Source organism: Sander vitreus, chromosome 24, assembly GCF_031162955.1.
Source record: "Sander vitreus isolate 19-12246 chromosome 24, sanVit1, whole genome shotgun sequence".
Classification (NCBI taxonomy): Eukaryota; Metazoa; Chordata; class Actinopteri; order Perciformes; family Percidae; genus Sander; species Sander vitreus.
In genome coordinates this window covers 10,192,702-10,213,657 of record NC_135878.1, presented here as the reverse complement: position 1 = coordinate 10,213,657, position 20,956 = coordinate 10,192,702, and the positions used below count along the sequence as shown (strand labels likewise).

Sequence of the window (20,956 nt, the reverse complement as noted above, 5' to 3'; positions counted from 1 at the left end):
ATCCTGCATCAAATCCCTGAAAATGCTGTTTTTAGCCTTTACTTGTCAGAGAAGCAATAACAAAAGTGTGGCACAAGAAAAAGCCTTAATGTACATTGGAATGGAAAATGTTTTATTGTGAATGACATATAGATCAAAACATTGACATCAATACATCTATATTTATTCATCCATGCTTTGTGTTTTTTGGGTCTGACTAACATCTCAGACAAATATGTAACATGGCAGTAAATAACTTGTGTCTTGTGTCAGTAGTATGTCTCCTGTTCCACCCAACCTAGAAACCAAAAGAGACAGAATTAGGGACAGAGGTTTTGGGAGGTTTCGCCTCACATTTGGGGTCTACATTCTCCTTGTTGTCGTTCACAGACAAATCAAAAGAAGGGATGACTTGGTGGATCTAAAAAGGCCGTGGCCTTTATTTTAACACCCAGGCTGTAGAATGATATCGTCACTCATGTCGGCTGACAGTGATTAAAAGAAATAAGACTGGATTGGGGAGCTTGAGCAAGACACGCTCTGAACATCTAGAGCCGAGACTTTCTTTATGATGCCAGTAAGAGATGTTCCTGCAGGGACATGGAGGCTGAGGACTTTCTGTCTCACAGTTACTCATGACATGATGATAAAAGGTGAACTCTGACCTGACCCGGCAGCTCAAACAACACAATTGGCACAAATGGCTTGTGTCGCATCATTAGATGTGCGCACAATCAAATAACACTGTATTAGAAGTCAGTGCGACTCCACGGTGTGTATGCTGTTATTTAGCATCTCTTACCAGGCCCCACTGAGCCCAAAGTTGCATTTTAGTTTTAGGCCTGAAACACTATAAATACATATTCACAGAAGGCTAAAAAAACCACTTGGCTGGAATCTTGGTTTCCACTTTTGAGTGAAACTGTAAAACTGAATGTAGCCCAGGTTAAAAAATAGCATTGGGCCATGAAGGCTACACAGTGGAAAAAATCTTTGTTAAAATAAATCCCACAGAATATAAACCGTGTCAGTTTAACTTTTCTGCCTGATTGTAGCACATTGTTCACCATGGATGGGCAATGGGATGTTCACTGATCTGTGCTGTGGGGCTCAGATGTAACAGACCCGCACACGCACACACGCACACACACACACACACACACACACACACACACACACACACACACACACACACACACACACACACAAACGCAGCTGCATCAGAGCCAGGTTCTGCTCAGCTCCGTGGGTGGAATGAGGCAATAACATTGGTAGGGTTTAGGGATGGGGTGGAGGTTTAAATGGTTTATTTAGCTAATTTCTTGACTAACGAAGTCACATAATTTAGAGACAAGCGGTTTTCTTTGGGCAGCAGCAACATTTGATGTGATACAGATTCTGTCCTCCTCACCCCCCCACATTCACCTCCAAATACAGAGAACAGAGGAAAATGTGTAATACAAAAGCTTTAACTGCCTCGAAAGGCAAAAAGAAGAGTGAGTAAAGGTCTTACCGCCTGGGTTGCGTCTGAGGATATATCTTCTGGCTTCATCGTAAAGGAAGATGAGGAGGGAGTAGGGGAAGGCACAGAACCACCAAGATGGCCTAAGGTATGACACAGACACAGAGATTGAGCACACGGACCATGACATGGAGATTTGAAATGATGCTTATTCGTTTCTTTAACTTGTCGGTTGCTTTTGAGTGTCTAAAAAGGAAAAGGAAATATTAAAAATATTGTCAACTAACTTATTTAGCCACATGTAAATACGGCACATTTCTGCAAATCTTGGACTTTCTTTAAGGTAACAAGTACCTTTCAATGTCATATCTGAATGAAAACTGAGACGGCGAGAACCTGAGAGGTAAAGACAGAAATAAAAAAGAGAGAACCCAGTCGCAGTCTCAGACAGAGAGGAAGAGAAGCCAATGTTAGTTAAACATCAGCAGTCACCCAACGAGAAAGCTGAGGGGGTGGGTGAGGAGTTTGAAGAGATAGAAGCAGTAGGAACAGATGAAAAGGTAGCAAGGAAGAAAGGAGAAGCAGTAGAGTAAAGGACGACCCAAAACAATAACAAGGTGATTTCAGCTGCTTGGGAAACTCCTGAGCTAATGAGCCCAATGTGCTTTTATTGCTTTCAATTTGTCTCTGTTAGGAAAAAACTCCCATTAGTACAGTAGCTTTTCTGCTTCATTCTGCCTCGATCACCTGTGTGTAAATGTGTGCGTGAACGGGGAATGGTGCCTGTGCTATGGAAAAGCACTTTGAGTAGTCGTTAAGACAAGACAAGCGCTATATAAATGCAGTCCATTTACATTCAAACAATAACGAGGAGATTTCAGCTGCTTGTGAAACTTCCTGAGCGAATGAGTCAAACTTGCTTTTACTGCTTTCTATTCGTCTCTGGTGGGAAGATTGTTACAGTCGCGCTTCGGCTTCATTCTGCCTTTGAAATGTATCAGTGACACTAGGTAATATCCACCTTTTTTTAACAAGATAATGAAGCTAAAACAGCACTGACTTAAACTTCATCATCGGGAAATAGAAGGAAAACAGTGTTTACACACCGGCTGCACTGATTGGCAAGAAGACTTAAGTGCAGTAAATGTCAGTAAATTAACAGAAAAAAAAGGATTTCATGGATTACTATTTTAATGAGGATAAACGTAATGCATATTGTGCTCATAGATTCGCCTGCCTACATGAAAAGAAAAAAACATTTCCATTAAAAATTAGACCATTTTTGTTCTAATTTGTGTAAATTCAGTATAATTTATAAGTGAAAAATCATAGTACGTGTATATAAGGTTGTGTGTGTGTGTTTTACTCACTTGAGAGGATACATTCTGAGGGCAACGTCCATGCCCGGGCAATATGACAGGAAGGCAGCCAGAGCTGTCTCCTCAAATAGACCAAAGATGAGGACACGGTTCCTGTGGAAGCAAAGAGTCAACACTGTTAGAACAATTCAACTAATATGTGTTACTTTTATGAACCTAATATCATTCTAATCTACACTATGATGTTAATGTTATAATGACAACTCTTGATGCTATAAATATAAACCCCAAAGAAATATCTGGATCCCAAAATAATTCTAATTATACGTAAACAATTCACTCTCATGTTATTGACACTTGTGACGTGTACAGAAAGGTCAGACTACAAAAGTACCCTGCTTGAATTTATCGTGTAAGAAAACATATGTTTGGAAGTCACTGTCTGTACTTTAAAGGTCTTCTATGTCTTTATACATACTTCATTCCTTGTTGCAGGATGGAGTTCCTCCTGGTCTTACAGATGATCAGATCGGCCCACTGGACCACCACAATACTGGTGAAGAAAGCTGTGTGACACGTGAACTCCACGATCTTTCTGCGCTCGTATGTCTGGTGAATACAACATTAAAAAAGGTTAGCTCATTTTCTTCTTCTGTTCTTCCCTTCAAAATGTGAATGAACTATACCATTCGTTTAGCATGAGCATTACTGACCCACTGCTGTCCGTAGCTGTCTTCCAGGTCATTTACATATTTGTCATCCCAACCCATTCTGATCCCCAGCAGGTCCATGGGGAGGAAACCATTTTCAGCCAGGATCACAAAGTATGTGAAGAAGCCAGCCACGGCCTGCATCATACCTAACGGAGAAGAAGAGCACTTTGGTTCAAGGTTCAACATTTTAGAAAAGCAACAAAATAACAACAATCATTTGTTGCAACATCTAAATATCATTTAGATACCATTAGGTACGCTTACCGATCTGTCCGTAGGCTATGCTGATGAGCCTTTCATTCACCAGTTTGTCAGTTTTGGGGTTTCTTGGCTGTCTCTTCATGATGTCACTCTCAGCTTCTTCATAAGCCAGGGAGATGGCAGGGACCTGGGATACAATAAGTTAACAAAAAAGGTATTTAAGAAAATAAGTAAATTAAGTATTGTCAATCGCTTGGCCCCCCACATTTGAGTTTGTAACTATTTTCCCATGATAAAAAAAACTTTATTTAGAAATAAGAGCTCACCATGTCAGTTCCCAGGTCAATACAGAGAATGGTGACGGTTCCCAGGGGCAGAGGGATGTTGGCGATGATGAAGAGGAGGAAGGGTGAAATCTCAGGGATGTTACTGGTTAGAGTGTAGGCGATGGACTTCTTCAAGTTGTCAAAGATCAGACGGCCTGACAAAAGAAATTAAGAAATGTATATTGCAAGTAAAATCAAGAGCTTACGATGATGCTTTTTGCAGTCTGTATTCCACATTTCTGCAGGTATAAGCCTTGGTGTAAGTCTTACCTTCTTCCACGCCAGTAACAATGGAGGCAAAGTTGTCGTCGAGCAGAATCATGTCAGCAGCCTGCTTGGAGACGTCAGATCCAGCGATCCCCATGGCGACACCAATGTCGGCCTTCTTCAGAGCTGGAGAGTCGTTTACACCATCACCTGTCACGGCCACAATGGCTCCCTGCAGAGAGAAAGAAAGAAGTGTTAGGATGTCCACTGCAATATTTATGTTTAATTCTAGGACTACATTTCTGAAAGCTTTTATGCTTTTAGCTGTGAAATTGTCTTAAATTTTCTTTGACGCTAACCTGTCTCTGGCAACCTTCCACAATGATAAGTTTCTGCTGAGGGGAAGTTCTGGCGAAGACGATTTCAGTGTGGTGTTTTAGCACATCGTCAAGCAGCTCTGGGCTCATGTCTTTCAGCTCACCCCCGTGGATAACGCAGGCCTTGGCATCCCTGGAGAGGAAATCAAAGCAGCATTAGGACAACAGTTGCAATCTCACATTCTGTTTTTGAGACTGGGGTATAATCAGCACAATACAAAAAGAAAATCATATAGAAACAGGAAATAATTTTTGAAAAAGACACCCATTGAAGAAAAGTATGGCATCATCAGCAAAAAGCGACATCTTGAAAAAAGTGCTCTACATCTTCAGGATTTGCTAAAACATTAGAACACAAATACATGTTTATGACAATGACATTTTATCAGTCCCAGGGTACAGGATAGTGTATTATTTTTAGCAGGCTCAGATTTAAAGATAAAATTAAGGATTTTGGTATCATATGAAACTAGACTCCAAACAGAGAATTCAGTGGAACCAACCATGGCATGCTAGCTTGTCATCTTTAGAATAATCACAGTGTGGAACTTTACAACCACCAGCTAGAGAACTAGGGAATTTAGAAGAGATACAGCTTTCATAGGTATATTGACCATAAAGGGGTTTCCTGCAGTTTCCTGAAAAGAAGTGATCCCCATCTAACGCTGGAAAATGCAATCCTTGCAGAAATCTCCAACTACAACGTGTATAATACCAATAATATAAATATCATCAGTGGAATAATCCATGGTGTTCCTCAAGGCCCATGGTGTTCCTCAATTTGGACCATTTTTATCAATTCTTAAGTGGTAAAAAATGGTTAAACAATAGTGCACCAAATCTGTGTAACAAATGGAACAACTTATGAGACATGAGCGAGCATGGGAATGTCCATCATGAAGTCATATCATAATGTACTAAGCCATTATACATTTCACAATTCTTTTTTTTTTTAAATTTCTGATTCATGACTAGAAAAACTTGACACAAGATTCTAAGCTGCATGTCAAATTAAGCCTTGGGGTCCCAGCTTTCAAATTATATATACCACTATATAATTTGTGGAACTTACTGTTGACCTAAACCCCTAAACATTCCCTGTTTCCCACCCCTACCCCTCTAGAAAAAGGACGTGGAATGCTAAGGGATTATCCAACAGGAATTTCCTGCATGAGGATTCTGCCTAGGATGACAGTATTTTTAATGCACGTGTTTGGGGAAGAGTATTTCTGCAGCGTGACTGTGATCTGAACAGACTAAACTGGCTGATGAAGAAAAGTTAGGCCACCAGCTCAGAGACACCCGAGATGTATTTGCCTCCAGTGAATTAATGTTAAAAGCCTTTTTGGCTGAGTAGATTTCAGAGCCTTGATTGCCAACGCTGATTTAATGTTGCTCTATTAGTACAAGTAGGGGCGGGAATCACCAGAGGCCCCACGATAAGGTATTATCATAATACTTATGTCACGATACGATATTATAGCAATTTTAAACATATTGCGATATTCTGCGACATATTGCAATTTATTACCCATGTTTCAACTTCAAATCATGTCTTTGACAACATTTTTATCTAAAAAGATACATTTCTTTGTTTTATTATTCTAGTACCAAAAAGTTAAATTCTCATGTGCCAATTTATATAATAAAAGATAGATACTTGGCATCCGTGTATTGTATACAGTATTGCCAGGGAAAATATCGCAATACTAAGCTGTATCGATTCCCCCCACCTCTAAATACAAGTATTAGGAAGAACTGCCACGGAAGAAGAGACATGTTTAGAAGGAAGATTTCAGCTCCTGCTCATGACAATCATTTTAAGCATGGTGTTCATCTGCAACCAGAACACTCAGAACTAAGCTTTTGTAAGTGTACTGACCTGGGGTTGACTTCAGAGACTGGTACATTCAGTCGGGCAGCAATGTCTTCAACTGTCTCGTTGCCTTCAGAGATGATACCCACACCTTTAGCAATAGCCTTGGCTGTGATGGGATGGTCACCTGTGACCATGATAACCTAAGGGAGAAGAAGTTAAGTATTAACACTGAACGTGATTGCGGTTTTGGTCTTGAGATGATAGATACATGTACTGTACACCTGAAAAGAACAGTTACATACCTTGATTCCAGCGCTCCTGCATTTACCGACAGCATCAGGCACAGCAGCACGAGGAGGGTCGATCATGGACATGAGGCCGATGAAGCACAGGTTTTCAGTGGGGAAGTTCACCTCATCAGCGTCAAAATCGAAGCCCTCTGGGAACTGGTCATCAGGCAGGTTGAAATGGCAGAAACCTGAGTAAGATGGGAAGAAAATGCTCTTCATGAGTTCAAAGATGACTGTTTCTCGACACACTAGTTAAAGAAATAGCGATGTAGCTGTAGAATGGAGCTATGTTGTACCCAGAACTCTCTCTCCAAGTCCTCCCAGCTCAACGTAGGCATTCTGGAAAGCGTCTTTCAGCTCTTCGTCCAGAGGCTGCTCCTTGCCGTTCATCATGATGGTGGAGCAGCGGTCCAAAATCCTCTCTGGGGCACCTTTCATCACCAGCAGGTGCTTGGTCTCTCCGGGAGTTGCATTCTTGTGAATGGAGAGCTTTTGGACAAGGGAAAAACTGTATTTTAAAACCTTGTCTCAATTAAATTTTTATTTTAAACTATGCTAGTACTCATTCATCAAAAAGTGGTTGATAGAGAAATGACCCAACCCCTAGAGGGCGTAAATCAACATTTCCCTCCGATACCACTGCAAGTATTGTCTTACAATGCTGTGTTTGCAACCTTGCAACAATTGAAATCTGCATGATTTCGCCTCTCTTAGACAGGTTGAACCTTTTCCATATACATGTCAAATTTGAAAGCTATGGGGAACTCTGTGGATTGTTTACCTGGTATTTGTTGGTGGAGTTGAAGGGGATCTCAGCAATATTGGGGTATTTTTCTCTCATGCCGCAAACGGATCCACAGCACAGCTCAATACACTTCAGCAAGGCAGCTTCTGAGGCGTCACCGGCTACATCTCTCTGAGGATTTAAGCAAAGGACAAAGAGTTGGATTTTGACTGAAATTGTGGAAAATATTGGCCATTCTTTATATTATTATAATTGGTTAACAATTATTCTGCCTTATTTCATCCTGTTCCCATTGTGCAGTTTGAGAAAAACTTGTCACTCATTTAGAAATAAATCAATGGGCCACCTCTTCCTATAGCTGTAGCTATATATTTCTGAAAATAATTATGTTAAGGGCTTTTTTATAAAGATTTGTAGTGCAGTCTGGCGGCATTTGATTTTGTTGGATCCAAACTGTTTCTTGCCAAGTCACCTCCCTGCAGTCACTGCATCTCTGGATTCATCTAGGTATTGTATCCAATTCGACAACACGTTTTAGGAGGAGGAAAGATATTCTATAAGTTGATAAGGGGAATTTATTTATTTTTCTCTTTTACAAAATATGGCGTTACACCAAAGGCAAATGTTGTTGGTATTTTCCTCCACTGGTGAGTTGAGTCTTTTGTGGTGATCAGATATTACGTTTATTATTACAAGCTTTTCACCTTCAGGATGGGGACGTTGGTCTGCTCTGCCAGGAAGACGGCACGGTTGCAGAGTCCGGCAATTCTGGCCAGGGCAGCCCAGGTCGCAGAGCTCCTGTCAAAGGAGGCTCCACTCTGGTTCTCTGTGGTGTCGGCCTCGTGGATCTGGTTGTCGAACCACATGTGGGCCACGGTCATCCTGTTCTGGGTCAGGGTGCCGGTCTTGTCTGAGCAAATAGTGGAGGTGGAGCCCAGGGTCTCGACAGCTTCCAAGTTCTTCACCAGGCAGTTCTTCTTTGCCATACGCTTAGCAGTCAGGGTCAGACACACCTAGAGACAGAAATAAAGTGTTTATAGCTATATTATCTTTCTTTTTTTTTTTATTATATCCGTATTTGCATCAACGAATGAGAGAATGAGACTCGGGCAGAAAAACTCACAGTGACAGTAGCCAGGAGACCTTCTGGCACGTTGGCAACAATGATACCGATGAGGAAGATGACGGCCTCCAGCCAGCCATACCCAAGGATGAGTGAGAGGATGAAGAAGGAAACACCCAGGAAGACGGCCACGCCCGTAATGATGTGGATGAAGTGCTCAATCTCTTTGGCAATGGGAGTTTTGCCACCCTCCAGGCTGGAAGCCAGGCAGGCGATACGGCCCATGACAGTACGGTCTCCGGTGTTGATGACGACTCCTCTGGCAGTACCTGGACAGAGCCAGAGATTTTTTGAGTGATAAAAATGACAGACGTAAAAATATGGGGTAGCTTCTACTTTCTTTACCATCAACTTCATTGTCTCTATACATTTCCCAGCCCTTTTATAACCTTTGTAGTTCATGAAATCTTTTTTAAGTTTAATTTCCTTCTAACTTGGAGTTTACTTTAATCTTTTGAAAAGTCTACACAACTTCTGTGTTGTCTGCTATTTGTTAGTTCTCTACCTTCAACACAGTTGGTGGAGAAGAAAGCAATGTTCCTGGTTTCCAAAGGGTTGTCGTTGGAGAAGTCGGGAGTACGAGTCTGAGGCTCAGATTCACCAGTCAGAGAGGAGTTGTCCACCTGAAGGAGTAAAAAGTAAAGCAAGAATGAAATACCAAAGATATCCAGAGAAGTGAAAGTGACATGATGTCTACAGGACAATGTGAAATAATTGTTGTTGTTGGTCTTGGACAAAAGTAGGAAAATAGAGGATGACACATTTGGGTGATGTGATGATGATGTGATTTTGATTTTGAGTCAGTCAAAAGGAAGAAAAACATTTAAGAAAGTGATTAAAATGAAGTAAGCTGATGCTTAATATGCCACACACTATTTCCCGTCAGATATTAAGCAACTTTGACCATGACTTACTGATATGGTGTGAGTACATCATGATTAATTAGGGGCCGAGCAGCAAATCTGCGGGACTGTATTGTTTTTGCCAGTATTATTCTTCTTCTTCCTAAGAAATCCATGTTCCATACATGCTAATTCTTTGAATTTTCGAGTGAGAAATGAACTTTGACAGTAGTTCAGAATTCCCATTGTCTACTCAATGTCGTGAAGCCAGTTGCGTCATCACCCAGATAACAGCTCCCTGAGATCAGCACCTGCCTACGGCAACAAAGGCTCTGAGTTTGAGTACAAGGTGTTACAAGATGAGCATACTATATCTAATCAGGCATTGTGCTGTGGACAACTGCCCTGCACGTTTGATATGTGTCTTTGCGTCAACACACCTGATTCAAATTAGCAATCAGTTCCAGTTAAGTCATGGTATTCAACCCGGGTTGACTTAATAAAATACTACAAGCATATCTATGTTGTCTAGACAAAGTACACAAACCCTCAGAATTTTGTAATGATGTACAGTATTTTAAATTCCTGCATTTCTATGCAATTCTTCACATTGTCTACTTAATGACATGAAGCCATTTGAGACATTGCCTGCCCAATAGCTCACGCAAAAGTTCAGCACTTGCCTTCAGACCCACTGGTTGTGAGCTCAAGCCCCCAGTGTTATGACGTGACCCTCTTACACCTTATCAGCCATTGTGCTGTGGACACCTTCCCTACATGTTGTATATGTGTCTCTGCATCAACACACCTGTCTGAATTGATCAGCTCATTAGTTTGTGTCCTAGGTTAACATGCCACTGTGTGTTCTGGCATTATGCTGTGTGGATTGGAAAAACAGTGGGTTCTAAGAGGAGCTGTAGCTTAACAAGGTTGATATTGGCTTTCAGAGCGAGGGGTTCGGAGTTGAAATCCCCTACGCACCACTCACCAACCCTCTTCTTTTCCATCGACCACTTTTTCCTTTTCCACCTCAAAGTGCTCAGCCCTGACCATTGCTGCGGAGCAGCTATAATTTTGTCGGTAACACTTTACTTGAAGGTATCTACATAAGAGCGACATGACACTGTCATGAGCACATGACACTGTCATGACACATGAACCCTAACCCTAACTCTAACCGTAACCCTAACTAACCCTGTGTTTGAGTAGAACTACATGAAGCGGGTAATTTAAAAAAGAATCTGGCTCCTCTGGCACCACCTACAGCCTGTAGTGCGATTTGCAAAAATCCATCGCTCACTGTTCAGATGCACCAATCATGGCCAGGGGGGGTGTCTAACTGCGTGTCAATCAGAGTTCATGCACACGCATTCATTCTCCCTTGTGGGAGAAGGGGCTTAGGAGACCGTTTTGGGCTTTTTCAGAGGTAGTGGGGAGGCACTGAGAAGTTGTTGATGTTCACATTTTTTGGCTACGTCCTGGATCTTTGCAATCCTACATACAGCAACTTTAAATACTCAGGAACACAGGAATAATGCATACATATGTATTATCTTAAGTGCTGTTTGAAGCCACTGCTCCATAAGGGAGATTAATAACAAGTCTTTCAGGTACGGACCTTGCAGCCGTGAGCAGAGACGACTCTAAGATCAGCGGGGATCCTGTCTCCACCTTTCACCTCCACCAAATCTCCGACCACCACCTCCTCAGCGTTGATGCTCTTCTTCTCGCCGTCACGGATGACCAGGGCTTGCTACGAGAATCAGGATGAAATATATGGTTTTTCAGGGCAATTTCTCAACATAATTATAGATGGTTTTATTCCCATTAGCAAGAAACCAGATGATAAATGGAAAAATGAGTCATCAGTGTGGTAATGCTGATGAAGCAATATGGATCCTTCTTGATATTCTATCATTAGTCACTGTCTTAAATATGATATGAGCAACATTTTTAGCCATTTTGTAAATAATTGCAACTAAATGAGCGTTTCATTGATGCTGTTTTCTGTTTCAAAAAGTTGTGACATAGATATGAAGGTAGAAGAGTCAAGAGGAAATCACCTGTGGGACCAGGTTCTTGAAGGAGTCCATGATCTTGGAACTCTTGGCCTCTTGGTAGTAGGAGAAGCAACCAGTGATGATGACGACAGCGGAAAGCACCACACCCAGGTACAACTACAGCGAGAGAGAAAAGAATTTTAGTCCGTTCATTTTTTGGTGCTATTAATTCTTTAATTAATATCATACACTAACAAAGACCTCCTTACATTATCGTTGGCCGGTTCATCTTCTGAGACAGCCTGGATACTGTAAGCGAGGAAGCAGAGGATCGCACCAATCCACAGCAGCATGGAGAAACCACCAAACAGCTGGAAACGAGATTAAACAACATTCAAGTTTACATAACTTTACTGGTTTTACCCTCTGCAACCAATCAAAGTGAATTTGCATTTCTAAAATGTGAACATGCAAAATAGGTTTCTGTTTTGCATGGAAAATGTTGCACAGTCCCGAACAGGTATTTCAACTCAGAAGAAGTGACTTTTACCTGTTTACAGAACTTGACCCATTCAGGCGTTGTGGGAGGAGGCGTGAGGGCGTTTGGGCCATCTCTGGCCAGGATCTCTTTTGCTCTGGTGTTGGTAAGACCCTAAAAAATAGACATAAAAATACAGGTTTGACAGACTCCACAGCTTTGTCCTCATTTACTGGAGGGAAAAACTATGAAGGAATGACATGTTTCCTGCTGAACTGTTTTATTTGGTAAACAGATACACCACTATTACTTCAACTGGGTAACTATGTTCTTACAGTGTAAAAGACATGGAGAAGAATTAAGAGTGTGACTGAAGGTCTCTTTGGGGCAGGGGGGGCGTGTTGTACCAGGAATGAAAGCAGCATTTTTTTCTTGTTGGTAGGGTCAATGAGACCAGTGTTCCTGTCTGAATGAAGTCTTTGTTTTGGGGCCAACTGATCAGATTTCAGTGGATAATCTGCATCAGTCAAGCATTTGGCCAGTTTAAGGCTGTATAGGGTTGTGTAATGGGATTCTGTGTGTGTGTGTGTGTGTGTGTCCTCAGCGTGATGAAGACCATGGTCAAAACATAAAAATTACATTTTGTGTTACAGCTTTTTGTATAATGTGACATTCATTGACTCGTTAAAGGGTCAGTTCAACCACATCACAACATTTTCTCTCCTGCCTCTAATGGTAATCAGCCATGCAGATAGTCTTCATTTTATATGTATATATATATATATATATATATATATATATATATATATATATATATGTATAGTGGTGAAGGCAGAGATCTCAAAAGGTAAACCAATACTATCTGCATAGCCAGACACCACTGGAGTTTCAGTAATTTGGTTAAACTGACCCTTTAAAATAATTTCCCCACACAATGAGAATGTTAAAATGTTCTGTCTCTTCACTACTTTGCAAGTCTGTAACACAATATAATGGTGGAAATTGTGTCTGTGCATAGTAAGATCTTCCCTGGCCTCTGGGCTTATCAGTGGCTCACACACACACACACACACACACACACACACACACACACACACACACACACACACACACACACACACACACACACACTCTCACACACACACACACACACACACACACACACACACACACACACACACACACACACACACACACACGCAGAATACACACTCTGGTTAGGTCGGTTCCATATTTTCTGTGAAGTTCATCCAAGGTTAACTTGTGATCATCCTATGGAGACAGAGAGAGAGAGAGAGAAAGAGAGATATTGAGAGACATTGCGTAAAACAAGCTAAAATCCCTGTCATTTTAAAACCGCAGCTATTATCTCCTTTGAGGATTAAAAAATGTCCTGTAATGCCCTTAACATTATCATTCAAGTAAAACTAGAGTCGGCTGATGATTGAACATTTGCAGCCAAACGCAAGAGCTAAGCCGCAGTTAGCTCGGTAAGGTATGGACTCATCCAAGACAAGGCAAGAGTTGCAGCAGACCTGCAGTTTTCTGACAGATATGTGGTGTATACAAACTGAACCCTTCTTCTTCACGTTAGTTCAGGTTGCAGCAGACCTGTCCCAGACGACCTCCGAGGTCTGCGTGGTTCAAACAGTTTGCCGCGAGCAAACAGTCCATCCAGCTGAATCAATGTCACCCAACTGATACACTGATGTTTGCTCCCAAGAATTTTGCTTGTGTGTTTTGACATTTAGGTGGAGCCCACCCTTCCAGAGCTGAACTCACATCACTCGGTGCTAGCAAAATGAACTTGTTGGATGAATTGATTGTCGAAAGTGTTGCTTTAAAAACTGCACCGCTTGCTACATCCTCACAAAATGGAATTAGTTAACTTCATATGTATACATGGCAGGCAAGTCATGTTGTAGCCATCTGATTGTATTCGTTATTATTACATGGAGTGGAAGGAAAAATATCAGACTGCAATTATGATCATATGATTTAACGTTGGCTGGTTTTATGAATACTATGGTTATTTGTTTTAAAGCAGACTCCTATTTATGATCTGTAGTAAAAGCACATTTCCTTTAATAGATGGCAGCTTTTTGTCTCAGCTACTGTTAGTCCATAGTGAATGAATGAATGAATGGTTGAGGGAATCAGTTCATACCACTCAGTGACAGTGTCCCATTATATTATGTAAGTACATGTTTACACTGACCTTTTAAAGTTTAATGTTTCACATCCACTGCTTTGAGCATATATATACTTTAATTAAATTATTATACTAATATGCCACTCAAAACCTTAATAGAAGCAGTTAATAGACGAACTGAGTCCCTTCACATCCACTGCTTGGAGTATATATATAAGTACTAAATGAAATATCACATTTACATAGTAGTAATTTGACCATTAGGAATGGGGAGTCCTGGCCTGTTAATATATGAACTTGATGTTCATAGAGTCTCTTTACAGTTACATTTTTTTACGGTCGGTGGAGAAAATGGATGTAATTGCACGGTTTTATCTCGACTGCCAACGTTTTGCATTATGACATGCCAAATGTGCTGTGCTGCACATGCCCCACACCCCTGTTGCTTTTTTTTGACTGTTTGTCAGCACTTCTTTTGAAACCGGTTGAGGAAAATTTCTTCACTAGCTTTAATGCTGCACATGCACATGGGTCTGTATTTAACATTTTCTGTCACGGACTTCGTCACATGTTATCAAATCATCTGCTGCATTAAGTTGCTATGGGAATAGTCACCGTCTTTTAGCTGGACTTTGACGCCTCGGTTAATTGTCTGATGGTGCATTAATGATTAACGTATTGGCTTTATGGGCTCCATAGGGACCCACCTACGCTGTTATTACTGTTTTACTACTGCCCAATAGTTTATCATTCCTGAAGATCATCAATACATGACATTGAATCACTGTTGCCCCTTTTTTGTTCTCAAAGTCAAACTTTCTGAAGACACAATGCACTTTCAGCAGTTGGAAGAGACACTAAAGACACCGCCTGCTGTTAATTGCAGTAAATGATATGCTAAGTTAGGGAGGTTATGGCAGACTGGCGTTACGGTTGCTGTGGCATTGAGATGTCCTTCAGCAGGCGGCAGGACTTTGAGATCTAGTTAAGATGTACCAAGGACAATATTCATTAATATGTCATCTGGGTGGCAATTTTTATTGCCTGATAACCTGCAGCACTCTGTGACCTGGTGGGTGACATTGGGCAGAGGCCGTTGCAGAACAAACACGCAGTAATTAAAGGACGAATTATAAAACTAGCATTCACATTCTGTTGTAATTGTAGTTGTTGTAAAGGTACTTTACTTCAGCATGTCTGCAACAAACTGACGGCAACAATCTATCTTTACTCGATGACCTTGTGAAAGTCAAAGAGCAGTTTACGTCTATTATGCAGCAAAATGACAGAAAATGATTATTATAATATTATCAAATCATTAGACACTTGGACGTGTTCCCTCGTGGGTGCTTTGAGATGAACATGAGACCTGAATCTGCCTCCTTGTGAGCTGACCTTGTGAAGGACACTATCCTACAGAAGCCTTGTTTTTAACAAGCCATTTTAAGATAGAGTTCATGGACAGACACACAACACACAACACAGTAGTGAGAGCAGCTTTGGTCAACGTCTTAAGAAGAGAGACATAATTCAAGTTACAGATGAAAACTTAAAACACCTTTAATAAAAAATGTCTTTCTGCCTTTCGAATGCAACCATTGTGCATTTTAATAACAGACGGTGGTATTAAATCATTTATTAGCCTCCTTCTTGTTGACGTGGGGATGGACTTAACGCAAGAGTTCATCACTGTTCTTGAAATGACCTCAGCCAGCTACAGATACAGACTGAGAACAAGCTGACACTGGTGGAAATTGGGGCCCTGTTCTACACAGGAAACCCACATAAAGTTCGATGCATGCAATTTTACAACTCTGCAAATTTCTGTGCACACGAGTGCAGTTTAGTATCTGTGTGATCGTGGCTAAGACACACAGTGAGCCACCCATGATCTGGGAATTTGAAAGGTAAATTAGAAACAGAATAATTTATGTTTACCGGCTGCAGAAGAAAAGGACTATTCATGTTTTGAGAAACCTAAGACAATAATGACTAACAGCGGCTCTCACCCAACACTTCAGCGTTGAAAACTAATCTAGATAAGCATGACTTAAAGTTAAGTATAGCTGTGAACTCCTTAATAACATGTGACAGTACATGTAGGAGTGTAAGTAGCAATCTTTAGGAAATACGAGGCAGACAGCTACATCTCATGTGACTAGCTGTGAGGTAAAAGCAGTGGTTTGTCTCTCGGCCTTGACTGTACCATTGCTGTGACTCATGGTAGTGAGAGTGAGTGTTAACATGGCTTGAATGAGGCATTAAGTATGAGGCAAACAATGTGTATGTGAGGACATGGGTGTAAAGTTCAAGAAGGTCTTTTTTATTTAACGTCTGTTCCTTTCAGTTTGAATTAAGGCGGATTTTGCAAGTTACAGACACTTTTACAAAGTCCCTTTTGAATATTGCCTTATTGAAATAGACCAACTCAAGTAGTTAAGACAATTACAGACTGTTTTTTACGTTTGTTTGTGTACTTACCAGGTCAACTTCTTTCTTCAAATCATCCATATCCTTCTTTGCTTGAGCTTTCTTCGTTTTCTTGTCTCCACCGTCTGAGGTTGCCGCCAGTTTGTACTCATCTTTCCCTCTCTGGATTAAAGAAAGTGAAACAAAATAAGATTCTGAATAAGACTGAGCACATGTGGCGAGTTTGCTCTGAAGCTTCCTTTTTTAGTTGCACCAGCAAGAGCAGCATGCAGTGTCAACTTTGCTGTTCAAACATGCTGTAAAATATGAGTTAATCATTGTTAGAAAGATTGTGAATGATTCTCATAAATATCTCCTATTGAAAAGTTTGACAGGTTCCTTAAAACTGTGGAGAGAAAAAATAAAACTGTACACTGCAGATTTCGAAACTAAGGTACAAAGTACTTCAGGCAATCCACAACTGTCAGGCGTAAGCAATAACTTGTGACTAAAACTTGCTTTGAGCTCAAAACTGAAAAACATAACCAGCTTAATCTTAACCTGAATCTAAAGACTCTTGGAAACTAGTCCAAAACATGTGACAAAGCTCCAATACTTACTCCCAGCCCCATGGTTGCAATGCAAGTCTGAGAACAGTCAATCCAATTGTCTTTTTAAATTGGAACTTTCCTCCGCCTCTCTCGCTCTCACGCACACACACACTCTCTCTCTCAGCCCCGTTGCTTCCTGTCTTCTGCACAACCCAGAGCAGAGGAGATAGGTTGCATAGCATTAGCCTACCTTTATACCCATGACTGGGTTACCTGCCCTAATAGGAGGAGTTTTTTTTTTTTAGGGGAGGGGGGGAGAGGGGGAGTGGAAATGGGTGAAACAGGACAGGTGAGGAGTAGTGTTGTGGAGGGGGGGGGGGGGCGTTTACTGGACGAGGGAGGGGTTACTGGAGGAGGGGGGCACTTGTGGGGGGGGAGGGAGGGAGAAAGGGGAGGGGTAACTCTTGCTCAACTTCCCTGTTTTGTTCTCACCGCTTCCCGTCCTCTTCTTTCACTCTTACTCATGTACTCTCCTTCCTCAATCCATTCCTCTTTTTTCCATTAATTTTCGACCTTTCCTTGCAGCAAGTAAGTGGACAACCAAACGGCCACACCCTTCAGTGAATCCCTGTGTGTACTGTCTGTCTGTGTTTACAATACAAAACAGAGATTAACTAAAAAAAGGCAAGATAGTGGAAAAGTGAATGAGAGACACACAGAGCTAAAAGCAGACACAGAAAGGTGAAAGTACAGTTCTGTGGGTGACTGAGTGGCCAAAGCTGAAAGTGCATTTACATAATAAAGAATGAAAGAGGAAAAAGGTGAGAAGCTGATTATAACTGACTTTTATTTTCTTCCCAAGACCGCTTGGGAAAAAGAGGTTGGACTAAATGGTTGCTCATAGCAAAGATAACAAGTGGAATGCAAAGGGAGGAATCCACTGAGCCTTTAGTTTTCCCTCTCTGTCTGAGGTCAATGTGCCCTGTAAAAAAAAAAAAAAAAAAACCTTGTCATTGATTCTGAAATCCACCCACCTCAGGAAAAGTGAAAAGACTAGGACTGGAATGTCTTTCATAATGCTAAACCCTTGTGTTTAGCATAGATTCACATTGCTGCAACACTAAGTGAGCTTAAGGTCCTTTGCTGACTGCCTGCTGTACCAATACAGGATTAATATATGTTGATCATCCTGAGAAACACACAGAAATCAGATTTGAGATTCAATTAGCGCTGAGTCCTCTAAAAGTTCAGGTGAGATTTAGGTTTCCTGTCCAAACCTGGGCAAAGATCCGTTGTTACAACACCAGGAGGTGGATATTGATACTTATTTTATTGGTCAAGCTAACGTACTAGGTTTACAGCTACAATTGTAAGCCCTACTTTAGTGTTCCTGTGGTTAGCAGAGATCTAAAGCAAAGCCATGAAGTTTAACTGACTGTGTTTTAAATGAACGGTTGAGCCACCTAATGCTCTGGACATACTGTGTCCTTGAACAGACAAAGTGTTTTTTCACTGGCCATCAAGTTAGTACAGAAAAGCTAAAAGCCAAAAATAAGTATGACATATATTTTGTGCAGGAGATGATACACTAAACAAACTTTCTTTCCCAGCTTTTTTTTTTTTTTGTTGTTTGTGTTTGGCTGCAATCTTTTGCCCATGACCCTGAAGTTTGGAAACCAAGGAGTGCTCTTCCTGCCCATTGAAACTCGCAGGGAGGAGGAGGAGGGGTTGTCCTTGTTGGTTGGCTGGTTTGGGGGGGGGGGGGGGGGTGTTGTTGGATGTGTTTGTAGTAAACTTTCTTCTGTTTATAGTCACTAGACTATGCAGGGGAAGGGGGGGGGGGGGGGTTATCATACAATAATGAGGAGAAAAGGAAGGGGGGAAGATTGTAAAATGGCAGGGGAGGAGAATAGGAATTCTGAGTGAGAGAGGAACAAAAATGAAAAACGTTGAAAAAATAGACTAAAGTATGAGAGGCTGGAAGAGAGTATACATCCTCTGGTATTGTTCTAGTTATGGTACAATGAAAGCAGCTCATTTGGTTGCAGCTTTGCCACGGCAGTGGGGCCTGCAGTGTGTTGTTCCAATTGTATTCATGACATGAAATAGATCTAGGAGTAAGACAACAGTGACGTAAGAGATAGATTAAGGGAGAAAGGTTGAGAAAAACCTTAAGGGGATAACTTCAACCCAAAATCAAATCCACTTTTCCTCTTACACTCAGTGTTGTGTATCCACTCAGATAATGGCTGCAGCTCGCCACAAGACAATAAAACACAATGGAAACTGGTTTGTGGTGCAGTTTCTCATACACGAAAATTCATTGGAATGCCAGCTAACATCTGCTTCACATTCCATCATGTCAGTGGCTGTGTGCTTGTAGGACCTTTAAGGATCTTTAGCTTCACAATGACCACGCCTTCTATTCAAACACATTAGCACACTAATAATGTTAGTGTCCGTCTGCAGCCTCTTTCTCTCTCCACCCGCTCGCTTCATCTCAACTGAATTGTTATCAGCATGACAAGTCATCAGAAACAAATTAACAGAGTACACACAACAGCTTTCAAATCATAGTAAGATGATTAATTATACGTCTTGAAAACGCTTGTATAGACGAAACGCTAATATTTGCTGTTCTCCATCTTCGACTATTTTCCTTCCTCTTTATCACATCGATTCACTTTTCTCATCATCCATCAACCTCATTCTCTTCCTTCCTATTATCTCAATATCCCTCCATCCTTTTTCTGCAGACTCTCATTGTCTTTTTCATACTAGCACCCTCTGCTGTAAAAGACATCACCTGAATAGAGCAGCATGCACAATTTTCACTCTGGCAACCCAAAACCTTCTGATAATATTCTGCCTACAAGCTCAAGTGTTTCCTAAGTGCATGTGTGAAGAAGGCCATCTGAGAGCTGGTTGGTATGACGATACTGTGTATGCACACACACACACACACACACACACACACACACACACACACACACACACACACACACGCACACACGCACACGCACACACACACAGGAGTTGAGGGAGAAGGGGCCTTAATAATAAGCAAGGTAAAACAAAGTAGATATAGCACTAGAGTGGTCTCAGTTAGTTTTCACTGAGAGCCTCTTTGCATTAGCGGTCAACAGAGCAATACATAGCAAACATCATGGCAGAATGGCTCTTGAGATAATGGACACACACACACACACACACACACACACACACACACACACACACACACACACACACACACACACACACACACACACACACACACACACACACACACACACACACACACACATTGATTTGACATTCTTATCCTTAAAGGCAGGGTTGGTAATGTTAAAAAGCCAGCAAGATTTGAAAGTAGCATCTCCTCTGGAAAACCTCCCCTTGCCCTCGGGGCTCCCCACACACCCAGACGTGAACAAGACATTTCTTGTAAACAATGAATCCCCCCCGCCCCCAAAAAACAAAACAAAAACGTACCTGTCCAACAGAAAGAAGGCAACCATGGCAGGTAGAGGCCACTTTTGCTGAGTTTTGTCCTCCATTCTCCAGTAGACTTGAAGTAACTCTGGAAAGCATCTATGTGCATTGAGCTCCGGCTCGCAGCGGGACAAGGAGGCATTTCATTGGTTCTTTCCAAGCGGACCGCGAGGCAGTGTTTGGTGGACTTGTTTTTTTTTACAGGATTACAGCAGCCACAGATGACTTTTTCAGAGCCCATAAAGACTTTGTATTGCTGTTGGGGTGTAAAGACCATTTCAAAGAATATACAAAAAAAATGATATTGGAAATAGATAACAACCCTTCCTTTAATGACTGGTGAGTAAAGATAAAATTCTGGGAATATAATGATTAAAACGTTGTTTTTTTTTAAACAGTTGATTTCGATAGTGATGATAAGTTATTTAATCAGTCACAAGTATACACAGCTAATCTAACACTAACATTTGA

At 41.3% G+C, this 20,956-nt stretch overlaps 1 protein-coding gene across 1 annotated transcript; it reads right to left on the bottom strand.

The window, feature by feature from the left end:
- Positions 1-91: 91 nt before the first annotated feature.
- Positions 92-17,235, bottom strand: LOC144513007 (sodium/potassium-transporting ATPase subunit alpha-1). The gene is made up of 23 exons (XM_078244049.1): positions 17,063-17,235; positions 16,515-16,625; positions 13,094-13,153; positions 11,954-12,055; positions 11,673-11,774; positions 11,467-11,580; positions 11,022-11,156; positions 9,067-9,184; positions 8,562-8,830; positions 8,143-8,451; positions 7,475-7,609; positions 6,990-7,182; positions 6,706-6,881; positions 6,467-6,603; positions 4,567-4,717; positions 4,271-4,439; positions 4,001-4,155; positions 3,738-3,861; positions 3,474-3,619; positions 3,239-3,369; positions 2,812-2,913; positions 1,493-1,584; positions 92-277 (listed from the first exon to the last, which is right to left on the bottom strand). The coding sequence occupies exons 1-23, from the start codon at positions 17,072-17,074 to the stop codon at positions 249-251; spliced, it is 3,072 nt and encodes a 1,023-aa protein (XP_078100175.1). The 5' UTR covers positions 17,075-17,235; the 3' UTR covers positions 92-248.
- Between the last annotated feature and the right edge of the window lie 3,721 nt (positions 17,236-20,956).

What these genes read in the sequence shown, in the direction of transcription:
- LOC144513007 (XM_078244049.1), bottom strand. An exon ending in ATGGAACCGACCTAACCAGA is followed by an intron (nt 12,056 to 13,093) that starts GTGTGTATTCTG and finishes TCTATTTTTTAG; the next exon opens with GGTCTTACCAACACCAGAGC. An exon ending in CATAGCCTACGGACAGATCG is followed by an intron (nt 3,620 to 3,737) that starts GTAAGCGTACCT and finishes CTTCTCCGTTAG; the next exon opens with GTATGATGCAGGCCGTGGCT.